Genomic DNA, 22,924 nt, shown 5'->3' on the forward strand with positions numbered 1-22,924 from the left:
TACACACTACTAGGCTATAATACAGAACGTCATACAATCAGCTTACAGGTTACTGGTATGAAGAGTGAAAAATATGTACAAGAGGAAAAGTACAAGGAAAAAAAACGGGGAGGGGGGGGTTGGGGGGTGGGGGTAGGTTAAGACTTAGACAGGGGCCATTTTCGAATTGCAACCTCCTGAAGGTGTATCTTTAGGGCAGTTTTGAAAGTGAGTAGGGTTTTACACTCCTTTACTCCTTTTGGTAGGGCATTCCACATTTTTGTTGAATAGCATGAGTACGAGTTCATTCCCTTTGTTGAGACAAATCTGGGTTGAACATGATTCGTGGAGCTGCCTCTGGTGTTATGATCGTGGACTTCATTAACGTTACTTTTTGAACATGCGTTACATCATTATCAGACCTAAAGTTACCCTTCAACTTATTGTTGTTGTAGCAATTGTTGAAATCTTAGGCCATAAAGGTAGGGTAAGTGATTTTCTTTGGTTAAAATAAGTGTTATCTAGTTCTATATTCTGTTAGTACTCATTGCTATAGAGTGTTCAGTAACAGGAGTCTCCATGTCTCTCCAGCTCTTTATTAAACTTAAAATGCATTTTCAGGTTGGGATACAAATGTTATCCAATCAGGATAGAGAACTCATACAGCATCAGATTAAACAAGTGCAATTGGAAGTGATGACACAATGACAGACATAATTAGAACTGGAACACTATAAAAATGAAGCTGATAAATGGGTAGGCTACTCTCTCCTGACTGGCTGAAATTGTGTCACCTACCTGAAAATGTATGTTCTGTTTATTAAAGAGCTGGAGAGGCATGGAGACTATTGTTACTGAACAAACACTCTATTGCAATGATTACTATCAGAATATAGTGCTTTAACCTTTTAATAAAAAACCTTTTGTTTTAACCAAAGAAATATCACTTACCCTACCTTTAAATGTCAAATGTTCATGCATGTTCAAATCATGTACTGTATACAGACCATATTCTCAAGTGCCACTCTTCCAGCTACCCTTTTATCTCATGCTTACATTATCCTACGTAGAAAAAAAAAGAAAACCTGCTTAGAAATAAAGGCACAACAAGTGTTATGAGCGTAAGGTGCCGTTTATAGTCACTGTAGTATTTGTTTATTTACTTACTTACACACTTGATGCAATGTACATTTCTCTTTTTGCGTGCTTCCCCTGCTGTCAAACATTACAGTCGAAACACAGTGCTTTAAAGCTGTTTCATGAACATAAATGTGGTTTTAATTTAAACGCTTTTTTAAAAAACTGAAAATGGGGTCATATATGAGACCCACCTCTGTTTGCCTAATATTACAATTTCCTTGTTTACAGATGAGAGTCACTGGTAGGATTCTATTCTAACAAACAGAATAGACAACAAAGCCAGTGTCATAGCAAAAATGACTAACAAGAATACAAATATAAGAATATCCTATAATAGTACTACTTTTATTTTGACTGAATACCCAAAGCAATACACATACACACATACATACAATGCTTCACATATATATATTTTTTTATTAAACACTTATAAATATATTTTTAATGGTGACAGCAATAGTCTTATGTAATATTATGATTCGCACTGCCAGATAGGATTTCCTCTAGTTAAGTGATATAAGCTGGTTAATTTACAAAGGAACAGTATGTTGTATATTACCTCTCTTAGACAACGTAAAGAAAAGTCTAACCAATGTGATTGACCGGAGAGATGATCAGAGGAACTGAGTTTTTACCACCATTATTAAGACCAGAATCAAAGAATGGACAGATGTTCTCAGTGAAGGTGCAGCCAGTGAAAGAGTAGAGATGAACTCTGGCCTCCACATCATAAAAGGAGACCAGACCCTCCTCATAATCCACAAACACTCCCACTTTCTGGACCTTCTGTTTCACAGGGAGGAGGACAGGAGAGCGAGCAAGAGCCATGTACTCATTTCCATTCCTCAACATTATAATCCAGTAACCGTTGTTGGGTCTCACTGTGATTTCCCCTTTCCTGTCGATGGACTCTGTGACAACTCCTAAAAACCAGTCAGTCTTCCCTTTAACCTGAACCTCATAGTAAAACCTTCCTGAGGAGATGCTTTGTTTTCCCAAGACAGAGAGATATCGAGAGAATCTCTTTCTATTATCTGGGAGATTCTTCTTTACGTTTCCATCATTCACTTGTTTTCCATCATCAGACAGGATGAGTTTGCAGTGTGCTGTATCAGGGTCCAGAGTTACATCCACTGCATATTGATGGATCCTCCCCAGCTCAACATCACACAGCTTCTCCATCTCTTGACTGACTGTCTTCTCCAGCTGAGCCACAGCTGTCCTCACAGTCTCCCCATATAAAGCCTGAGGGACACTGACCTTTGTCCAGTCCTTGGTGGGTGGAGGGGCGTTGATGGATATGAAGTTCTGGAGGAGTTGGAGGTGGTCTTCGGTGTGTGAGAGCTGCTTCAGCTCAGAGCTTCTCTTCTCTAACTGAGTGATTTCCTGTTGCAGATCTTTAATGAAGCCTTCAGCCTGTTTCTCTGTTGTTTTTTGCTTCTCTTCAATCACATCAATGACTACAGCCTGGCTTCTGTCAACACAGCTCATCAGAGCAGTGAAGACCTGCACACTGTCTGCTATCTCTCTGTCTGCATCTTTCTTGCTGAGCTGTACTGAGTGTTTGACTTCCTGAATCTTCACTTGTCTCACCTGGATCATCTGCTGAACTTCAGCCTCTGTCTTTCCCAGCTCAGCCTTCTTGTCTTCATATGCCTCTTCCAGAGATACAATTTGATGTAACTTGTGGTCTGACTCGGTGCAGAACTGACAAACACACATGTGGTCAGTCTTACAGAACAGCTCTAGAGGTCTGTCATGTTTCTTACACAGAATGTCTTCCAGGTTCTTTACAGGGTCGATTAGTTTGTGTCGTTTTAGTGCTGTGACCCTGTGGTGAGGCTCCAGGTGAGTCTCACAGTAGGAGGTCAGACACACCAGGCAGGTCTTCAGGGCTTTGAGCTTGGTCTCGGTACAGACGTCACAGGACACTTCATCTGGTTCAGCAGGTTCCTGGTTTGTGCTGGACGTTTTCTTCTGCTGTTTGGTTTTCCTGAACTGATCAACCATCTCAGAAATGAAAGTATTGACAAAGACGTCTGGTCTCTTACAGAATATTGTTTTACATAGTGGACACTGACACACATCAATAGTGTCCCAGTAATGTGTGATACACGTTTTGCAGTAGTTGTGTCCACATGGTGTGGCGATTGGATCGTTGAACACATGCAGACAGATAGAACACAGGAACTGCTCTTCAGACAGGAGAATACTGGCAGACGCCATTTCTATACACTGAAAATTGATTAAAAAAAAGAATAATAACTTTTCACAGCTTAATAGTTATGAATCTGATCTGGAACAGAGCACAATATACATAGGCTACACACGCACGCACGCACGCACACACGTATACTTCATAGAAATTAACATTCATACAAACTGAGACATTAGACTGCGGAATATGTGTGGATACAGTTTAATATAACTGTATCTATCTCTGTTACTGAATAATAAGTCCTTATATCTGCTGTACTCACCTTTCCACTGTGTTTGTAAAGGTTGTGTTGAATGAGTGTTTGGTAGAGCTTGTGTGCACTGTCTCCTCCAAACTACTTGTGTGTTTATTAACTTTCATGTCACTAGATTTGCGTCACTGTGTAGTTAACCCTTCACACCCTCCACTCCTCTCCATCTCTTTCTCATTCCATTCATCTCCTCCAGTCATCCTCTCTAGCTCTCTACTTTCCACCATTCAAATGAAACTACCAGCCTTTTAAAGATTTGCTGCTGCATTAGTGTTTTTGTAAGTTTGGGTCCCAGGGAGACACCACATTTCTCTTTTTGGGTCTCGAGTTGAAAAGTTTGGGAAACACTGCGTAGACCTGAGTGTGGCAGGCTATTTTAACTGGCAGACTGTTTTAACTGGCAGACTGTTTGACTGGCAGACTGTTTTAACTGGTAGACTATTTGACTGGCAGACTGTTTTAACTGGCAGACTGTTTGACTGATTCTGAACCCAGAGTCACAACTAAACATAGAGAAGATTCCGTTTTTTTGCACCACATATCTGGAACAAACTCCCCGAAAACAGCTAAGGCACAAGAGGGCAAAAAAACAACAACTCAGTTACACCAATTCAATACATAAGCATTATGTTTTTTTAAGATTAATGAATAAATAGTCTGCTGAAGACTTTTCTGATTGCCGCTGCCTACTGAGTTTAAAAATCTTGTGCTGCAATGCAACTTTAGAGATTTGTATCAGTTTTATTTGATCTCATTCTTTGTTTATACTCTCTTCATTTTACACTTTGTCAAAAAATGTTGTATAAAACAATTGTGTTGTTGTTGAAGTGTGCTGTACAAATAAACTCGCCTTGCCTTACTCAACCTCATAGCCTGATGTTTGCTGACTAGAGTTCATGTCATTGACTCTGATCTTGCACTTTGTAAGTTGCTCTGGATAAATGCCTAAATGGTACATTGGATTTGAATCAGATCTACAAGCTCAGACAGGCAGGCAGGCAGGCAGGCAGGCAGGCAGGCAGGCAGGCAGGCAGGCAGGCAGGCAGGCAGGCAGGCAGGCAGGCAGGCAGGTAGACAGACAGACAGACAGACAGACAGACAGACAGACAGACAGACAGACAGACAGACAGACAGACAGGCAGCTGAGCACACATCATGCATGTGTGCATGCGTCCTTCCTTGCGTGTGTGTGTGTGTGTGTGTGTGTGTGTGTGTGTGTGTGTGTGTGTGTGTGTGTGTGTGTGTGTGTGTGTGTGTGTGTGTGTGTGTGTGTGTGTGTGCGCGCGCGCGCGCGCGTGCGTGCGTGTGTGTGTGCTTGGATCAATGGAACTGACATAGTATATTTTGAAGTTCCTATTTATTGATATCACCATGGAAACTCATTGGCCCGCAGGTTGAGAATCGCTGTATGTCATACTGTAGTCTCCTTTGGAAGCCAAATATGAGTAAAGGGACGCCAACAACAGCTGGATAAACAGGAGAATGAACTTTTTTTTTTTTTTTTTTACGATGGTAGAATTTGTATAATAATTTTTATTGTGATTTTTAACCACCACACCATTCCCAAAACCAAATATGAAAAATATTCTGTAAGTTAATACTCATCTAATAGTGTAGATCCTGTAAAAGTATCTAAATAATGTTTTGTGTCTAATGTTTTGACTGCATACCATCTGCCCATTACATGTTGAGATATTTTGTGTGCAATTGCTAATTTTGGCCTCAGGGTGGGTCACCAAAATCAGTAAGGGCCATCCTCAGTGCGGAGCATGTATGAACACAGCAGGTTTCATGGCAGTCAGCCCTTTAGATTTGGCTATACTTCAAGATGTATTGATTAGCCAGCCTTGAAGGAAGATTTCTAGTATAACATTTACACATTTATTTATTTATTTTCAGAATCGGCTTTGTTTGTTGTTTTGTTCATTTACGTATGTGCTTAAAAGTGAGACCTTTATCTCCACAGTGAGAGGGAATGGAATCGCTTCTTCTGGTTTCTCAATCACAGAGCACAGAAGCAACAGATAAATGATCACCAATATCGTTCCCAGGTAACTATACAACCCAAGGTTCTACCAAAGTTCAGTATTGCTTTAAGTGTTGTTCTGTACATCGTTGTTTAGTCTGCAATGTTATGTGTACATCAAAGTGGCCCAATACACTAAAATCTGATGTCTTTGTCTGCACTCACATCTCTCTTGACTAAAATATGTAAGTGTATTCTGCTGAATGAATTAAATATCCTGTCATATGTAGCTGCCTGTGGTGTAATGAATTGATTAGTGCTGTGTATCTTCATTTTGCAGCTCATTTACTGTACTCCTCTCATCAGAAATAGTATAGTTGTGAAGTACTGCTTGAATAGGGAAAAAAGGATGGGCCAAGACTCAAAACCCTGATGTTTGAACATAACATTATGTCAGATCCCATTGATTCAATGGAATATTCTATTAGCTGCTTCAGAAAGTAGGCTTAGATTAGACACACATTCCAAAAAGCTTAATTTATGGCAATCTGAATCTGCCCATTACATTTTGAGATATTTTATGTGCAATTCGAAACTTTGTCCAGAAGGTGGCCCTAGATGATATGCCATTGGGTCAGGAAAATCATTAGGGGAAGCATGATTGTACACGGCTAATTCCATGGCAATACAGCCAACCCTTTTCAAGATGTCTACTGTTACAGTATGTCTGTTTGTAGTGAATTGTGTGTGGAGGTTTTGGCATAATGGTGGAAAGGTCACTCACATGAGTAGAGGTTGATCCGGCAATCTGGCTATATTATCTTGTGTGAAAACAATGTCATTTTGGCCTGAGGGTTGTGCTAGAGAAAGGGTCATTGGTCAATTGGTAAGAGTTCATCCTCCTAATGGAGCGCACTCGGAAGGCATGGCAAAATGGCAAAACCTGAAACCTGATTTCAAACCATCCTGGCGTGTCTACAACAGAGACATTTATATATCAGCCTCAGCCATTACACCTCTTACCTTATGGCAGATGTTTTCTAAAGGGCAGTGATGCTACAGAAACCCAGATATACACACTACTATACAGAACGTCATACAATCAGCTTACAGGTTACTGGTATGAAGAGTGAAAAATATGTACAGTACAAGAGGAAAAGTACAAGGAAAAAAAACGGGGAGGGGGGGGTAGGTTAAGACTTAGACAGGGGCCATTTTCGAATTGTAGCCTCCTGAAGGTGTATCTTTAGGGCAGTTTTGAAAGTGAGTAGGGTTTTACACTCCTTTACTCCTTTTAGTAGGACATTCCACATTTTTGTTGAATAGCATGAGAACGAGTTAATTCCCTTTGTTGAGCCAAATCTGGGTTGAACATGATTCGTGGAGCTGCCTCTGGTGTTATGATTGTGGACTTCTTTAACGTTTTGGAAGTATTTTGACAAATACAGGGGGATACCAATGTTGTGGTGTATCTTGAAGACCAGGCCCATTGTAAGTTGCTGTACTCTGTCCTCAACCCTAAACCCTAAACCATCCAATCCTAGCAAAATGAGCAGGGGTTAGATGGGTTTTGTGATTGAGGCCAAGAAGTAGGTCTATGAAAACAAGCTCAAAAGAAGCAACTATAGGCTACATGAGCCCTTTACATATAATTATACATTTTTATTAACAACAATTATTAATTAACAATTAACAATTATAATATATATAATCATAATATAATTTATATATTCATCGGCTATTGGAAAATAGCAGATCAGCTATTTAAAATAAAAAAAAAACGTTTAAAAAATCAAATCTTGTATGGGGGTCCGTGGACAAATACATTTTGTAGCCTAAAGTAGGGTCCCAAAATAGTTTGGTTGCCTTTGCTGTTTTTATAGCCTGGCATGGCCAGACTAATATCACTGCGCAGTGCCAAGGGCAGATTCTTTTCATGGTTTCCAGGTTTTTATGGCATGTTTTTAAACTCTGTAGCACTTTGAGATTTGCAAATTTTATAATGCGCTATATATAAAATGTCTTATTATTATTGTTTTTATTATTATTATTAGAACCAATGGTTTAAATAACATTCTGAAACAAGCCCAAATAAGCAACTGCACTTTAGAAACAAGCCCCCCCCAAAAAAAACAATATTTACAATTTCTTATGAATTGAGTAAATGAGGACCCCTATAGAGCGTCGCAGTTCCCGCCCACTTCCTGTTTTTTTTGGTGCCGGAAGAAAAAACTCAATGCATTTTTCCATTGACATTTCCAAAAATATTTATATCTATTAATTTAAGCCTCGAATCAAGCCATCATGACATGACATGAATCATGACCATAAACGTTTGATTCTGTGATTTTTTTTTTGTTGAAAACGGCAAAACAAAGGGTATTTATTAAATATAGTATATCATATAATTAAATATAAAATAAAAAAAAATCACAGAAAAAAACGTTTTATGGTCATGATTCATGTCATCTCGTGATGGCTTGATTCGAGGCTTAAATTAATAGATATAAATATTTTTGGAAATGTCAATGGAAAAATGCATTGAGTTTTTTCTTCCGGCACCAAAAAAAACTGGAAGTGGGCGGGAACTGCGACGCTCTATTGAATCAAGCCGAAAGGCTTCTTTGGGTTTTTCATCCTTTTTAGTTGACCTTGTATTTTGAACTGTACTTCCATGTGCTTTTTCTCTCTGCAAACTTCTAAATAAAGTATTCAATCAATCAATCAGCAACTTTACAGAAAAAACAGCCCAAAGTAGCTTATAATAAGCAGATATGGCAACGCTGGCAGCAATACGTCAGCATGCGAACAGCTTTACGTTAGGGTTTGTTTTTGGAGTTGTGCCCGCCCCCTGCCCGAGCTGCTGTCCAATGGGAGGCAGGGAACGTAGGCTGTCAATGATGTGCTTCGTTGATTTGATTGGTCCACAATCCGACGCCATGACTGTCACACTTTACGGCAAGCAAGGGTTCGGTTCATAAAGAAAAGCAGCGGTGAAGCAAAAAGATATTAAAGCTGCTTCTTATTATTCATTACAGGTAATAATGTGTTTATATTTATAATAATATATATGTAATATTAAAGTGTGTGTGTGTGTGTGTGTGTGTGTGTGTGTGTGTGTGTGTGTGTGTGTGTGTGTGTGTGTGTGTGTGTGTGTGTGTGTGTGTGTGTGTGTGTGTGTGTGTGTGTGTGTGTGTGTGTGTGTGTGTGTGTGGGGGGCAGTTAACAAGGCGGATATAAATGTGTGTCAAACAGCTTTTCTTTTAAAAGAAAGTGATCTGCACGATAACATGTTTTAATTTTGAAAATATCCGATCTACAAGCTCACACGCCTTATTGAAGCGACGCCGTACGTACTGTACGATGAAGTATGAATCTGCCATTGTCAGTTTTGATACATTGTAGTGAACGTGATTGACAGTTAAGGTCCTTGCACACTGGTGCGTCTTTTCGTTGCGTTTTATTTTTTTTCATTGTTTTTTCAATTTTTTTCATTGTTGTAAAAAAAACGCAACGAAAAGACGCACCAGTGTGCAAGGACCTTTACTGTCTCTCTATTATAGAGAGACAGTATCTGTCAATCACGTTCACTACAATGTATCAACTCTATGAATGAAAGTATTATGGTCTGCAGCCACACATTACAATAATGCTTTGTTTGATTGATTGATTGAATATTTATCAGTCAGAAATGACAGTGATGACAATGAAAAACAGTACAGGTATAGTCAGACATTAAGGCTAAAAAGGATAACACAAAACAAGTCCTGGGGACTTGTTTCTATTGTGGTCCTATGTATTCAATTCATCAACATAGCATAACATAATTAACACAATAATAATAATACATGTCATCAACAAATACAAACCCTAAACGGTCTCTACAAACAGAAGAGATGGAAAACTAGAAAAAGTGCTCCTCGGAGCACAGGTCTCCGCCAGGTCAGGTAGGTTATTGTGGCCTCCTGGTGGAGCTATAATAGGCCAATGTGAAAAGGGTGACATTTGTTCAAGGGCTTTTCACTGCAATCGGACACTGCATTCATGATTTGAGGCATTTTGTTCCAAAAATGTGTTTTGCAAAATTAGACCTGCTGGTGGCGCTATAACAGGCCAATGTGAAAAGGGTGTCATTTCTTCCTCGGCCTAATAGAAATGTGCGTGTGAAATTTCACGGAAATCGCAAGCTGCGTTCATGATTTGAGGCATTTTGTTCAAAACGGACCAATCCTGCAAACTTTGGAAGCCAATCTTAGGCAATCAGGATAGAATATGGGAAATCGGATAAATCTGTGTTGATCACATGACTATAGAGATACTGTGTACCAATTTGTGTGATGTTTGGACAAAATCTGTAGGAGTAGTATCAATAAATGTGTTTTGCACATATCGGCCTCCTGGTGGCGCTATAATAGGCCAATCTGAAAAATTTGGGCCAGAGGTTCTGAATTGGCATCCAGGAAGTGTGTGTGCACAGTTTCGGAGCGACCGGGCCAACGGTGCCGGAGATTAGCTGCTAACACACAGACAGGACGGACGGACGGACGGACGGACACACACACGGACGGACGGACAGGGGCGAAAACATACTCTCTCGCCATGCCTTTCGGCCTGGCGGAGACAATAACATTCACCTCCCCTTGTGGTCTCCTGATGTTTTTTTTCAGACCAGTTTTGAAAGAAACCACACATCCTTTAATGCAGTGGTTTTCAACCCTTTTCATGCCAAGGACCCCTAAATTGATATACATTTGGCCGCGGACCCCAATTTGAAAATGTTTTGTGCCAGGGCAGGGACCCCAAGAAGCAAAGATATCAGTTAATTTTCACTTTAAAAAATGTAAATATTCAAAGAGATGGACACTTTTTCAAGGTTTTTCAAAAATAGCAGATCTACAAGCTCATAGCGCGGCACGAGTGCCGCGCTATGAGCTTGTAGATCTGCTATTTTTGAATAGCCAAAGCTAAGTGGTTAAAAACGATTGTGACGCTATTAACTAATTTTGCTGGGGACCCCCTGCTACTCCCTCAAGGACCACTGGTTGAGAACCACTGCTTTAATGGATGGTGTCGGGGCATTACACATTGTGGTGGCAGAGCAGTAGAATGAGAACTTTCTAGTTTTTTCTAAAGTTTGGTGATACATGGAGATGCTTCACATACCGAACAGTAAAACGTGTGTGTTGTTATAATGTAGTAATGTTTATTTATTTTGTATAATTTGTTTTTATCTTCAACAGCCTGACAAGATGATTGAGGTGGTTTGCAACGATCGGCTGGGGAAGAAGGTCCGGGTAAAGTGCAAGTATCCTTCAATAAAGGTGTCAGGAATGAATCAGAAACATTGTCTAAGTAACTGGAGTGTTGTGCAAGCTGTACGTTTGAAGTCCTCTCCCCATGGAGAGAGGTAACTGTAACAGTTAACACACAGGACTCGAACCCCGGTGGTCGTCGGTCCTAGAGGGAAATCCCTGGTTGGGCCCATGGGAGATATTGGGCTTGTGGGCTTCAGGCGGTACTACTTGTCAACCAGGAGGTGTCCAATCCTACCTGACACCAGTGTGTACGTTTCTCAATGGAAGAGAAGGGAGTCCAGTCCACCTCCAACCACTGCAGATGTGCTAGCTTCATTGTATTAACATACTGTACCATACAGGCAGTGGTGGGAGAAGTTCTCACATGTTTTACCTAAGTGAAAGTATCAATACTGCAATGTATAAATACTCTTTATGTTATAAGTGAAAGTCCGGAATTCAAAATTTACTTGAGTAAAAGTGCAAAAGTATTGGTACCAAAATATACTTAAAGTACAAAAGTGAACGTACTGTCCCATTTCACAAGTTCAAAATGTATAAAAAATAATTTGAAAATAGCCGACCTACAAGCTCACAATGCGGAGCTTGTAAATTTGCTATTTTCAAATGGCCGAAATGTATATAGGGCTGAAGTGGTTAGTGTGTTTTGCGATAATAATCAAGGTCTAAAAAGTAACTAAAGTTTTCAAATAATTTTTGTGGAGTAAAAGTACAATATTTGCTTCTGAGATGTAGTGGAGTAGAAGTAAAAGTAAAGTACTGAAAACTGGAAATACTCCAGTAAAGCAAAAAATACCTCAAGATTGTATAGTAACTTTACACCACTGCATATGGGTTGGTTTTATGTATTAATTATGTCCTGGAATGTAGCTTTAAGTTCACTGCTCAGGTGTAGGGAAAGAACAGGCCCAGTCCAGTTCTTCAATGTGTGCATGTGTGCACAACATGCTTACTTACTGTATGCATGTTTTGTCTTGTGAGCACAACCACGCTTCTTCCTTCCTTAACCACCGTTCAATCAGCTCTGAGGACACTATTGGAGATCTGAAGAAACTCATCGCCGCCCAGACGGGGACGCGGTGGGACAAGATTGTGCTGAAGAAATGGTGAGTCGGTTGTAAAGCCAAAAGCTCACGATTCATAAAGCTGCTCAAACTATACGTCCCTTTCGGCCCCTGCTGTCCGTTCTTGGCTGTTGACAGTTGTCAATAAAGATTCATTTGAAACCTCAGGAGGCAGGAGCTTTCAAATTAAAGAGATAGTTCAACCCCCCCCCCCCCCCCAAAAATTGACGTATTGATTAGTCACCCCATGGAGACTTGAATTCATGGATAAGCCAATAATTTGATGACCAGCGGTTCCGGTAGGAGACACAAAGATATTTTTGGGGGCTTTTCTGCCTTTTTATTGATAGTACACAGTAGAGAGAGAGAGACGGGGAGTGAGTGACACGCAGCAAAGGCCGTCGGGCTCGGGAATGCTGAACCTGCAACTCGTTGTCAGGCTGCCTTAGAGACTATATTATGTGGTATGCGTCTTAACCGCTAGGCCTGCACCGCAGTCCTAGTGTGATGGCTTTACACCGTCAGTCAGTTTGTTTACATCTTTAGCATGTTGTGACCATGTGCTTTCTCTGTGTTCTTCTCTCTACAGGTACACCATATTCAAGGATCACGTAACACTGGGCGACTGTATCCTTTATGATGACTTATTATTATGAACACTTTTCACCGTGGCTTCGTATTAATGACGATGTCTTGTACTGTACTGTACTGTTATTTTATAGAGCACCGAAGTCTGACCTAATTTCCACGTCCTACCTCACGTCACATTTTTTTCCCTCCCCATTCTGAATTCCCATAGATGTGTTTAATATCACAGCACAGCATATAAGAACTGTGTTCCAAAAATAAACAAATGAGCCCGGGCGGTTTGACTCTTATGGATATGAAGCATCAACTGACGGTGAGAAAACACTAACGTTACCGCCGCCGAATTAATAAGGTTTTTGCCAGAAACGGACTGTATCAAATTTTAGTGACTTACTATCATAAACGATATACAGAGCCACCTCCCTGACAATATCGCCGAGACAGTTTGTTTATTTTTGGACCACAATTTTGGACCACAATTCTCCACAATGAGACGATTCTAAGATACCCAATGTTATTCTCCCCGGAGAAATGACTTCCGTGACCCAGGGGGATGAATGAGTGACGTCAGGACTTCGGTATTCTATTGTCTATGCCCTTAAAGGGATAGTTCACCCAAAAAAAAATCATTTTTTTCTATGGATTAGTCACCCCATGGAGGATATTTTTTTGTTTTTGTCACATTCCTAAGCCAATAATTTGATGACCAGCGGTTCTGGTAGGAGACACAAAGGAGACTCTTTGTGTCTCCTACCGGAACCGCTGCCAGTCATCAAATTATTGGCTTAAAAAAAAATCCATTAATTCAAGTCTCCATGGGGTGACTAATCGATAGAAAAAGTATTTTTGGGGGTGAACTATCCCTTTTAAGGTAAGGAATAACTGCAGTTTTAAACTTTAATAATGCTAATTTATACCGGCATCAATACATGTCATCTGTTCACAGCTTTGATCATGTATAATTGTTCATACAATATGACCATCTTATACCATTAACAGCTTTGTTTTTGCATGACACCGTTGTGTGACGAATTATATTATAATAAACTAATCTTAAGTGGTTAATCGATGAATTGACAGATGGATATAAAACCAAAACACGCTAATACTTTTTGTTTATGAAGTGTTGTACTTAACGGTTGTTTGTGCAGATGAGATCCACGATGGCATGAACCTGGAGCTGTATTACCAATAATGGACCAGCAGAGGGAGCTGTATTACCAAGAGACCAGCGGAGGACCTCAAGGAGACAATGCTACACATACACACATACACACATACACACATGATGCAAACACGTGTACACACACACACACACACACACACACACACACACACACACTTACACACACTTACAGTGTGAAAAACACCCAAGATACACAGTGTGAAAAACACCCAGATACCATCGTAATGGATAAGTAAGGAGGGAGGATATGTTGTGTGTGTCTATGGAACAGATGACATACAGACAGACACACATGATCTATACAGGTCTGCATAGATCTCAAAGTGATGGCTATGAAATATTAGCCGTCAGCTCTCATGATGATGTTAATGATGTGCTCTACATATGTTTTGTTTTGTTTTGATATTGTTTTTTTGGAATTAAAAGAAGATATTTATATACCTTCAAGTTTTTAAAGTGTCTTGTCTTTATCGCATGTCTTTTAAACCTCTTGTCTTGTCATTTACTTGGACAGTTAACACCATTTTATATTGTCTAGGACGGTGGTTCTCAAACATTTCAGGCCGTGACCCCCAAAAGAATCAAATCATTTGAACTGAACCCACCCTGACAAGCACTTGGAATTGTAGGAGTTTGACTCTGTAAATGTTGTGAAAATAGCTGATCTAGCTTGTCTTTCTTAGGTAATATTTGACATAGTAATGGTCTTATTAATTTATTTATTTTTCCTTTTAAAAAGTCATTAAATTGTAACTTTATCAATGTGCATATACACTTATATACTGTATGTTGGTTTGTTTACTGTTGAGTGAGAAAACAACGTTGCACATTAAGCTAATCATCTTGGGACCCCCCAAGATATGAGTCAATATGTCTGAATGGATTACATTTCTCCACAACACGGAGAACTACAGTTATTTTCATACCATCAGGTCCATATTTACTGTGTTTTGGGCAGTAAAACTACCAATTATGTCAAATTTCTTTATTGAAATTGACAGTTGGAAAGCGAAGAGGACTTTGAACAACAAATGGATACAATTAAACTTTAAATTAACTTTTTTCTTTTTAATACATTGAGCTTTTGCTATAGTAGTAAACATGAACATCTCACAAGAGTATAGTTATAAAATAGAACAGTTGAAATGTATAATGGGATAACGTGTGACGTGCTATCATGATTGTGTATAACGTCTCTGTCGGGTGGAAACCTCATATCTCTAAAACTGTGGCAAAAGTAGTAGATATACAAGCTCAAAACGCGTCGCTTCGCGCTGCGTTTTGAGCTTGTACATCTACTACTTTTGAGTGACACTAGTATGATCAAGCAGGGCGTTAATTTAAGAAGTTAGTTGTTGAACAAACTAGATTTATTCACAGCAGTGGACAGCGTAAATGTCACCCCACATATCTCTCTCTCTCTCTCAGAAACGGTTGCACTAAAGCAGTGGTTCTCAAACCTTTTTCATGTCAAGGACTCAAAATGTACATGTATTTGGGTGCGGACCCCCATCTGAAAAGATTTTGTGCCAGGGACCCCCAGAAGAGAAGATCTGTGTCATTTCTTTTTTTTAAATGTATTCCAAGATTAGTCAATTTGTTTCAGAAATAGCAACAAGCTCATAACTCAGTGGTAAAACAGATTTTGATACTACATTAACACATTTTGGGACCCTCTGGAACCCCTCCAAGGACCACTGGGGGGGGGACCAGGACCCCAGAGAACCACTCCACTAATGTGTACAGGTACATGCATATATGCCTGAATGCACCCTTAGATGTTACACAGATTGGACTTATACTTGTATATACCGTTGCTGTCGGGCAGAAACCTCTCATATTATATATTCTAACTTTTTGTGTTTTTTCGTAAATGAATGCCCTACATGATCCTACTACAGCGTCACACAAAAGTAGCAGATCTACAAGCTCGAAATGCGGCGCGAAACGGCACGTTTTGAGCTTGTCGATATGCTATTTTTTATCCTGGCTGAAAAGTTACAGTTTCGGACACATGAGGTTTCCACACGACAGAGACGATATGCCTGAATGCCCCTTTAGATGTTACACAGATTGTACTGTGTGTATACTGTATATATACAGTATATATATATATATACACATGCCTCCCCCTGCAGTTGTGTCAGCAGTAATCAGAATAGTCCTCCTCAACGTAGTTGGCTGGAAACAGCCCCACCTGGAGAAACACAGACACATGAAAGTGTGTAAGAAGGGATGCAACAAGGTTTCAAGGGTTTTTTAACCCATTAAGGGAAGAACCTGAGGTTCCGATTCTAAAAATGCCTTCTAAATCCTAACAGTTTTTTGGAAAAAAAACGTATGTTACTATGTCAGTGGTTCTCAAACTTTTTCATGTCAAGGACCCCAAAATGTAGGCCTATATGTATTTGGCCGCGGACCCCCATCTCAAAATATGTTGTTCCAGGGACCCCCAGAAGCAAAGATTTGAGTTACAAATGTTCGCTTTAAAAATATATATATTCAAAGATTTGCACACATTTTCTCAAAAATAGCAGATCTACAAGCTCATAGCGCAGCACAGAGTGCCGCGCTATGAGCTTGTAGATCTGCTATTTTTGAATAGCCAAAGTGTAAAATAATGCTTTTTTTTAGCTCAAATCAAAAAATGACACAAATGCGTCCCAGGTCTTTTAAGACATCAAACCATGTATATTGTGCCCTCAGTGTGTGTGTGTGTGTGTGTGTGTGTGCGTGCATGTGAGAACAATCCTTCTCCTCACCCGTCCGTACACCTCTCCCTTCCACCATCCGTTGTGAGCCTTCTTGGAGATGATCTTGATGGTGTCTCCCTCCTGCAGAGACAGCTCCGTCCGGTCCCTGGCCGAGAAGTCGTACCTGGCCCTCGCCACGCCAAACATCTTGGCGCTGCCCCCTGCTGGACGCGTTACACAATAACAGGCAGGTTGACACTGTACATAATACAGTATATATACAGACGCATATTCATTGTTTATTGTACATCTATCCACCCGAAAACTCATTGTGATAGATGTATTGTCATGCATATAATTACTGGTGATCCAGTATCTCCACGCGGCCGGAACGGCCAGGGGCGGGAGAATATACGTTTGCCCCTGTCTGTCGGCGTCTGCAGATCTACAAGCATTGTGACTCGTTGTGAGCTTGTAGATCTGCTATTTTCCAAACAATATGAGAAATTTTCAAAACTTTAGAATTTTCATGCTAAAACATTTTTTTGGAACGCAGGACCAAAAAATTAGTATTTCTACTTTTAGTATTTCTACTTTCTGTGGAATTGCTACTTCTACTTTTACCTTTGCTTTTGGTCAGGATAAAAGAGGCAGACTTACGTGGGGAGAGCGGGTTGTTGGGACTGGGAGCCATGCTCTGTTCAGGCTGCTTGTAGGGCGTCTGCAGGGTGGTGTCCACCTCTTTGAAGTACTCCTTCAACGAGTTCCTCTGGTAGAACTCTATCATCTCCTAGAAGACCAGAGGAGCCGGAGGGAAGGTCAAGAGATCAAAGTGACGGAGAGCACAAGATGTGTGATGGTCGCGTATTTTTTTAATACAAAGATGGAGAGAGAAATGGAGCTTACACTGTAAAATCCTGAGTATGAAAACTTAACTTTAAGAGTGTAGTCAATGTACCCCTTACAGGTCCATTTTGGTTCCATTTGTACACTGACTCTCAGAGTTACAATTTATGCTTTTATAAATTGCGATGCTTTTAAACATGTATTCTATTGCTGGTTTGACCACTTCAAATACTCTGTCATCTTATAAAATAACTAGGCTAATTTCCGTAGAAGATCTACAAGCTCACAGTGGGCTTGTAGATCTGCTATTTTCAGTGCGCGACATTGCTGTCATATAGAAGACATGCTGAAGACTTTAATCCATGACACTTACAATGATTCCCTTGAAGGCCTTCTTCTCGTTGATGCGGTAGAGTCCCCCGGTAGAGGTGATCTTAATGTGTCTGGTGTCCTGGTTGAACCTGGAGGAAGAACAACGTCCGTTTGAATGAGAGACAAGGCAAGCAAGGCTGATTTATAGCATAATATACTATATATTAGGTTCGCTGGGAACATGCCCATAATCATATATTATATGATATATGGGCAACTGGCGGCCCGGGGGCCACATGCGGCCCCCACCTTCACTTAATGCGGCCCACAGGTTAATATCGGATTACTGATGTATTATTGATCTCAGCTGTTACAATTCCAAACATGCAAACATGACCCGCTTTAATTACTTCAGTCTATATTAGTAGCTTAATGACTAGTGTTAAAATGTTATAGTTTTTTTTTATGTCCAATGTATTTCTATTTAAGTTCATGAAGTTAACATAAGTATAACTAAATGCATTTGAAATATATATATTTTTTTCAGGATTCCAATTCAAAACTAGCAAAAATAGCAGATCTACAAGCTCAAAACGCGTCACACTGCGACTAGACTGAAAGAACGAGCCCAATCGATGGCCTTGAAGGGCGGATCCAAACCCAGGCGCTGGATTCCTGCGCCGCCTCCTATTGCTTCACCAATCTATGTCCCCGCCTCCCCCCCCCCCCGGCCTGTGCACGGAGCACGCTGACGTCACCAAATTTAGAGCGACGCCCCTCTGCACTCTGATTGGTTAGGAGATAACAAGGTCGTAAGACCAGCGTTCCTGCAAGGTTCTCCCAGCCTTTTTTTCTTTTGAAACAAAAAAAAAAAGCATGGGTTTCCGAGGCTACACTGCGACAGTATATGCAATGTGACAGTATATGCAACGACAGTATATGCAATGTGGCCGTCTGGAGTGAGTGTGGAAATATAATGGCCCTCTCCATCATCAAAGTTGCCCACCGCTGATTTATAGCAACGATTCTCAAACTTTTTCATGTCAAGGACCCCCAAATTGATATATATTTGGCTGAAGAGATCTTGTACCAGGGACCACCAAAAAGAGAAGATTTGTGTTAAAAAATGTCTCAATTATTTCAAAGTTTTCAAGTGCTCTGTGACCTAGGCGATAGGCCCTGTTCAGACTAGAGTGCCAGCCCAAATCTGATGTCCTGTCCAGATTGGAATGTGGATTAGTTTTATGCAGTCTGACTCACTTGAGGCTGATGGCGAACTCTCCGCCGTCTTTCTGTCGGACCAGGAAGGTTCCGTCGGAGCGCGACATCAGGAGGTTCTTGGCGGCCGTGCGGTCCATGTTCCCAGCGAACCTAGGAGTACAGGGGGACAATAATGTCTTTCTGCCATTCGTAGTATCTTGGAACTTAAAGGTGTTAAAAAGCAATTGGTATAGACTGCTTGTTCATTAACAGGGGTCTCTCCAGCTCTTTAGTAAACAGAAAATACATTTTCTAGGCTGGGATGACCAATTTGATCCAATCAGGAGAGAGAATTTCTGGGGTGTTCCAGGGACCCCCAGAAGCAAATAATTGAGTAAAAAATGTATATATATATATATATATATTCAAAGATTTGCACACGATTATTTTTTTCAAAAAATAGCAGATCTACAAGCTCATATCGTGGCACACGGTGACGCGCTATGAGCTTGTATATCTGCTATTTTTGAATAGCCAAAGAAATCTTAAAATGACACAGATCTGTTCCCAGTCTTAATGGGTTAATCAGTAGAGCACGCTCAGCTCGGGACTTATTCTGTCCCGTGGTATTTAGACATGCTCTTGTGTGAAGTGTGAACATGCTCTTATATAAAGCTGTTATTATGGATACCTACCAGAGGAAGCCGGTCAGGCTGGGCGTCGACCTCTGAGGAGAGGAGGAGATCACAGTGAGGTTAGAGGTCAAAGGTCAAAGCAGGTTTATGATCCTACTTGGAGATTTTAAAGGAGTAGTTCACAACAAAATCTCCATGAATTCAAGGCTTCACGGGGTGTGTAATTGATAGAAAATAAGGGATTTTTTTAATGAACTACTCCTTTAATCTTGTACGACCAAGTAAGGCCTTCATTTTTTAAACATAAAAAGTTGAAATATGGAGTTGCAAGGTTTCTGACAGCTACGATACGTTGCTTTAGACTAGGGAGGAATATGCAAATGGTGGAATGGTTAGCAATATTAGGAGATAATATTTCATCTTCAGTAGCCTACTTTTGCAGCGTGAATCCTTGGTATTTTACAGCATTGGTTCTCAAAGTGGGGTACGGGGACCCCCAGGGGTCCTTAGCACAATCATTTTAACCACTTTGACCATATTTTATAGTTTGGTTCTCAAACCTTTTCATGTCAAGGACCCCCAAAATGGTATGTATTTGGCTGCAGACCCCCCCACCCCCATCTCAAAAATATTTTGTGCCAGGGATTTTTCAAAAATAGCAGATCTACAAGCTCTCGGTGCACACAAGGGTACTTGCTTTCCAGGGTAGTGTACTTACAGAGACGAAGGGCTGGACCTTATTGGCTGGAAACCATCCCACCTGGGTGCTTGTCACATTCCTGCCCTGAGTGACACACACAGTAACCAATCATAAAGAGTCATTCCTGCCCTGAGTGACACACACAGTAACCAATCATAAAAGAGTCAGCAAAGAGAAAAACTAAGATTTTGTCAAAGATCTTTTGAAAATAGCAGATCTACATGCTCACAATCACGACACGTTGTGAGCTTGTTGATCTGCTATTTTCAAATAGAAAAAAATATCAAAAAAAAAATAGGGCTTAATTGGTTAGTGTATGTTTCATAACAATAATCTAAATCTATAAAGTAACTAGTAACACAAGTTTTCAAATAGTTGTAGTTGAGTAAAAAGTTCAATATTTGCCTCCGAGATGTCGTAGAGTAGAAGTATTAAGTATTGAAAAATTGATATACTCGAGTAAAGTAAAAGTACTTCAAAATTGTACGTAAGTACAGTACTTTCTTTCTACCACACTATTGTGGTCTATTTAGATACTGTGCAGAGAAAAGAGGAAGGATTGCAGAGTAGCAGGATGAGTGACAAAAGGACTAGATGAGATAGAGAGATAGAGAGAGAGAGAGAAAGAAAGAGAGAGAGAGAGAGAGATGCCGAGACAGACGGAGGGAGAGGAGATTTACAAAAACGAAAGTTGGAAACTGAGAGACGAGAGCGCTGCTGCACCTACGTACATATGCACTAACCACAGGAAACACACAATAAGAGAACACACTGAAACAATGTACTGTGTGTGTGTGTGTGTGTGTGTGTGTGTGTGTGTGTGTGTGTGTGTGTGTGTGTGTGTGTGTGTGTGTGTGTGTGTGTGCGTGTGTACATAATGCATGCGTGTGATTTGCATGACAATTGTCAGCATCATTGAGGAGGTAACATTCTGTAATCACATCAGTATCTTTTTGTGTTGTCTCTGTCCAATGTGTCTCGTAAAGTAATGGCTGGATTGGCTCTGCGATTAATCAAAGAATCGATTGTTTGGTGTTAACAGTTTTGCATAATTATCGTCACTGTAGGGCAGAAAACCTGTATCTCCCAGTAGTGGTAAAAGTAAAAAAAAAAAATTACTTAAGTAAAAGCATCAATATGGCAATAAGTAAAAGTCCGGTAATCAAAATGTACTTTACAAAAGTAATGGCATACAAATACACTTAAAGTACCAAAAGTAAAAGTAGTCATTACGCCGTTTCACAAGGTATCATATGTATAAAATGTATTAAAATCTTTTGGAAATAGCAGATCTACAAGCTCAAATGGCCAACATTTATATAGGGCTGAAGAGGTTAATGTATGTTTTGTAATAATAATTCAAATCTACAAAGTAACTAGTAACTAAAGTTTTCCCAAACAAAAACTGGAGTAAAAGTACAATATTTGCCTCTGAGATTTAGTGGAGTAGAAGTAAAAAAAAGTATCTCCATATTTCAACTTTTCTTAAATTAATTTGCCTTACTTCGTCATAATACAGCGTCAAACAAAAGCAGCAAAAATAGCAGATCTACAAGCTCACAACGCGTTGAATTGTGACGCGTTGTGAGCTTGCTATTTTTTTGCATTAAAAGAGCTTGTATAATCAATAACAGACCTAAATGTCTCAATGAGCACCTGCTCAAATCAACTTGCGCTGCTTGATTTTATGCTGTATCCAACATGGCAGCTATGTAAACAAACACGCAATGTCATTTACACCTAAACGTTGCTCTCAAGAATGTTTTTGAAAACATTTGAAGCGAGAAATAGACAATATGCAGTAACCAAAAATGTATTCTATTTGATCAACACTTCCTTGTTTTCCGAAGTGGCCGTGTTAATTTGTTTTATTGTTACTTTTGGGTCAATTTATTAATTAATTTATTAAGTAGCCGTGTAACAAGCGGGACAATTGACGGGTCGCCGGCATAGACTGTAAAAAAGAATGTACAGCGTTACGCCCATAGACTCTACAGACCGTAAATGAAGCCTATTTTTCAGCAATTTCAAATCCGCCATCTTTCTATATCGAGTCATATCCTAAGCAACCGGAAATGAATGCTATTGGTTGGGACCAGAGCGGGGGTGGGGAAAGAATGCTATTGGTTGTGTAGCTTGTCAATCAAAGCATCACAAGGTAGCCACGCCCGTCCTAGAGCATACCCTACTTTATCGTCAATTTTAAATTAAATGGGACCATAATTTACAAAAACGCATATAATGGTGATTGAAAGAAGACTTTAAACTAGCGACTGGAAGCATATGTAGTATTTATGACAATGTGTATTAAGGTAATAGAATCAAGTATAAAGTTCGGCAAAAACCCACCCACTTGCATTGAGAGTTATTTCTTCTGACACCAGCAGGGGTAAAACAGCGAAACTACAGGCCATTCATGTGAACTGTCTCTTCCTATATAGACTCAATTTCAAAGGCGGATGCTGGGCCCTTGGTCCAAAATGATCATTTTGGATAAATAAATCCCTTCGTCGGTGCCTAATCACCCTGTCTGGAATTATTTATCGATAATGACCGGCGACCCGTCAATTATCACACATAAAACACAAAAAAAATATATGGAGATAAAAGGTTTCTGCCCCACAGTAACAATATGTATGTTTTACCTCCCACCACGGCAGTTCAACCTCTGCCTTTGTCAGCTCAATGATGTCACCCAGGGACAGATGGAGGGGTTGGCCGAACGCTACGGGAGGCGGAGGTAAACCGTAATAATCCTGACATACCTCCATTTTAGGCAAACCTGAGAGAGAGAGAGAGAGAGAGAGAGAGAGAGAGAGAGAGAGAGAGAGA

At 40.1% G+C, this 22,924-nt stretch overlaps 3 protein-coding genes across 7 annotated transcripts in view; 1 reads left to right on the forward strand and 2 right to left on the reverse strand.

Annotated features, from left to right (window-relative positions):
- Positions 1–1,612: 1,612 nt before the first annotated feature.
- LOC308098255 (E3 ubiquitin-protein ligase TRIM39-like) lies at positions 1,613–3,655 on the reverse strand. Its single transcript, XM_080446539.1, has 2 exons — positions 3,600–3,655; positions 1,613–3,354 (listed from the first exon to the last, which is right to left on the reverse strand). The coding sequence occupies exon 2, from the start codon at positions 3,343–3,345 to the stop codon at positions 1,705–1,707; it is 1,641 nt and encodes a 546-aa protein (XP_080302665.1). The 5' UTR covers positions 3,346–3,354; positions 3,600–3,655; the 3' UTR covers positions 1,613–1,704.
- Positions 3,656–8,498: 4,843 nt separating this feature from the next.
- Positions 8,499–14,153, forward strand: ubl5 (ubiquitin like 5). Of its 2 annotated transcripts, XR_013934485.1 has the most exons (6): positions 8,499–8,591; positions 10,794–10,858; positions 11,891–11,974; positions 12,522–12,559; positions 13,672–13,789; positions 13,865–14,153. XR_013934485.1 is itself a non-coding variant. In XM_080450368.1 (5 exons), the coding sequence occupies exons 2-5, from the start codon at positions 10,803–10,805 to the stop codon at positions 13,713–13,715; spliced, it is 222 nt and encodes a 73-aa protein (XP_080306494.1). In that variant the 5' UTR covers positions 8,499–8,591; positions 10,794–10,802; the 3' UTR covers positions 13,716–14,153. The 2 variants fall into 2 exon arrangements, 1 of the variants encoding a protein (XP_080306494.1); XM_080450368.1 differs by having other exon boundaries at positions 13,672–14,153.
- Positions 14,154–14,685: 532 nt separating this feature from the next.
- The window catches only part of vav1 (vav guanine nucleotide exchange factor 1), a 42,154-nt gene continuing 33,915 nt past the window's right edge, over positions 14,686–22,924 (reverse strand). For 3 of the 4 annotated variants that reach the window (XM_080412267.1, XM_080412264.1, XM_080412266.1), the window contains 8 exons: positions 22,738–22,874; positions 20,111–20,176; positions 19,453–19,484; positions 18,818–18,928; positions 17,619–17,706; positions 17,060–17,189; positions 16,469–16,623; positions 14,686–15,903 (listed from right to left, as the gene is read on the reverse strand). In XM_080412267.1, the coding sequence (XP_080268393.1) occupies positions 15,850–15,903; positions 16,469–16,623; positions 17,060–17,189; positions 17,619–17,706; positions 18,818–18,928; positions 19,453–19,484; positions 20,111–20,176; positions 22,738–22,874 (773 nt within the window). In that variant the 3' untranslated portion in view covers positions 14,686–15,849. The remainder of the gene's footprint in view (positions 15,904–16,468; positions 16,624–17,059; positions 17,190–17,618; positions 17,707–18,817; positions 18,929–19,452; positions 19,485–20,110; positions 20,177–22,737; positions 22,875–22,924) is intronic. The other variant, XM_080412265.1, reaches the window with a different exon arrangement.

This window comes from Gymnoscopelus braueri, assembly GCF_963280865.1.
Source record: "Gymnoscopelus braueri genome assembly, chromosome: 2".
Classification (NCBI taxonomy): Eukaryota; Metazoa; Chordata; class Actinopteri; order Myctophiformes; family Myctophidae; genus Gymnoscopelus; species Gymnoscopelus braueri.

Excerpts from the sequence above, each read along its gene's own strand:
- ubl5 (XM_080450368.1), top strand. The coding sequence starts at position 10,803 with ATGATTGAGGTGGTTTGCAACGATCGGCTGGGGAAGAAGGTCCGGGTA. Across the intron at positions 11,975-12,521 it reads AAGATTGTGCTGAAGAAATG|GTACACCATATTCAAGGATC; the intron begins GTGAGTCGGTTG and ends TTCTCTCTACAG. Across the intron at positions 12,560-13,671 it reads TCACGTAACACTGGGCGACT|ATGAGATCCACGATGGCATG; the intron begins GTATCCTTTATG and ends TTGTTTGTGCAG.
- LOC308098255 (XM_080446539.1), bottom strand. The coding sequence starts at position 3,345 with ATGGCGTCTGCCAGTATTCTCCTGTCTGAAGAGCAGTTCCTGTGTTCT.